This window comes from Alligator sinensis, unplaced genomic scaffold, assembly GCF_000455745.1.
Source record: "Alligator sinensis unplaced genomic scaffold, ASM45574v1 scaffold1204_1, whole genome shotgun sequence".
Taxonomy (NCBI): domain Eukaryota; kingdom Metazoa; phylum Chordata; order Crocodylia; family Alligatoridae; genus Alligator; species Alligator sinensis.
The window spans coordinates 59,537-61,467 of NW_005842412.1; the positions used below are offsets into that span (position 1 = coordinate 59,537).

General features: G+C 50.6%; 1 protein-coding gene across 1 annotated transcript in view; it reads left to right on the forward strand.

Moving 5' to 3' along the window:
* Positions 1-1,931, forward strand: part of ACAA2 (acetyl-CoA acyltransferase 2) — a 22,513-nt gene that overhangs the window by 14,593 nt on the left and 5,989 nt on the right. The window contains exon 7 of the mRNA XM_006030021.3: positions 982-1,111. Coding sequence (XP_006030083.1) covers positions 982-1,111 — 130 coding nt within the window. The remainder of the gene's footprint in view (positions 1-981; positions 1,112-1,931) is intronic.

Genomic DNA, 1,931 nt, shown 5'->3' on the forward strand with positions numbered 1-1,931 from the left:
CCGGCTGAAGCAGCAAAACTCTCAGCCCCATGATGGGTCTGCCTGGGCCCTCCACAGTGGTTGGACCCAGGCAGGGCAATGGGCTTCCTGTGCCTCCCACTGCATTTGTGCTGCTGCAGCCTGGACCTGGGCATTGCCAGGCTGGGCCCTCCCCAGCTCACCCCAGCGGAAGGGGAGGTCCAGTCCCAGTAGGACAGCTTCCATCGGGTGTGCTGCATCCTTGCTCCTCCCACGTGTGGTGCTAAGGCTATGTGGAACCTGGTCTAGCCCTGAAGCAGGGTTGGGTGTGCAACTGGCTCAGCCTGAAGAGGCATCATGGCTGCTGGAGCAGGTACTGCTGAGTCTGAGGGGTCACTGCCAGACCCTCACACAATGAGCACAGGCCCAGAGTATTCCCGAGGGCTGGCAGCACAGCAGGGATCCCAGGGGGAATATTAGGAGGAGGATAGTGCGGGGAGCACTGCCCGTGCTGCAAGCCCCGCTGAGCTCCATCCACTGTTGGGCTTGCAGTTGCAGGAGCCAGTGCAGAGGGAGCCTGGGATTATGAACCCAGGCTCCCCCTGAATACATAAGATGCAATGGGATCTAAGGTGCGATCCCACAGTTGTGCCTCCTGCCATGCATGGGTATCATGTCAGGGGGTGCAATTTGTGTGGATCATGTATTATATCCTATTGTGCCTTTACCTGCATGTGTGGAGAGGCCCCAAAATAGATTTTATACAGCGAAAATCTGTTCCCCTTCCATATAACATTGGTCTAGGCTTGGAGGTTTTATCTAACCTCCAGCTTCAAAAGCCACTAAGTAGGAAGAGAATCTGATTAATTTTTTAAAATAAACTCACTTTTATGAACAGAATTCTTTTAAAGGTTTGTAATAAATATTTGCTGTCTAGATCCTCTAACCTGGGTGTTTCAGGCGTGAAACAACTGTAGAGCAAATGCACTGAGACTGTTTTTTGTTTTTCTTCTATATTTCAAGGGTGTGTGTGACGGGGCTGGTGCAGTCATCATTGCCAGTGAAGGAGCACTTAAAAAGCACAGCCTTACTCCACTGGCTAGAATAGTAGCCTACCATGTGTCTGGATGCGACCCCAACATCATGGGCATTGGTAAGTTGCAGGACAGCAGATTTTGTTTTGTAGCATTAAACAATCTTAAAGTATTCTGCTTAGACTTAGTATAGGACCCCATGGGACATCAGCTATGAAGAAGTGGGTTACATGAGTCCACTATGAGACAACGGCACTCTCTCTACCTGACTGCAGAATGGCGTTTTATTTCCTTGTCTTACGAAATATCTGAAGTGCAGAGCCTTGCATATTAGTATGCTGTGCACTGCTTTTACAGGCAGCAACTCAGGTGAACAGGCTTCTCTTCATGCTCTGAAGAACTTTTTTTCACAACTAGGACGTTTCTCCTGATATTCAGTTTACTGTATTAACCCAAATCAAAGATGACTTCTAATTTAAGACCCACCCCTACTTCCCCAGTAATTAGATTCTATACATAAAAAACTATTGGAAGATTTTCTAAATTTTTCCCCCTCACTGCTGCAGGGGGAAAGGAGCAACAGAAGGGCAGGAGGGCCCCTATCGCTTACCCTTCCTGCAGCCTGTGAACCCCTCTTACTCCCCACAGCCTCTGTCCGCTACTTCCTGTTGCTTACTGTCAGGCACAGCTCCAGCTCCATTTTCTCCCAGGCACAGAGCACATGCAAGCTCTCCTCTCCCTGGCCATGCAGAAGTGCCCTAGGGCTGAAGCCGCCACTGCTGTTCCTGTGTGATCAGGCAGGGGCTGGAGCTTGCATGTGCTCCATACCTGGAAGGGAATGGAGTCAGAGCTAGAGCCAGTCCTGACAGTAAGTAGCAGGCAGGAGGGAGCAGGCAGAGGAGGGGGCAGCTGGCTGCTGCAGCTCTGACTCTAGCCCTG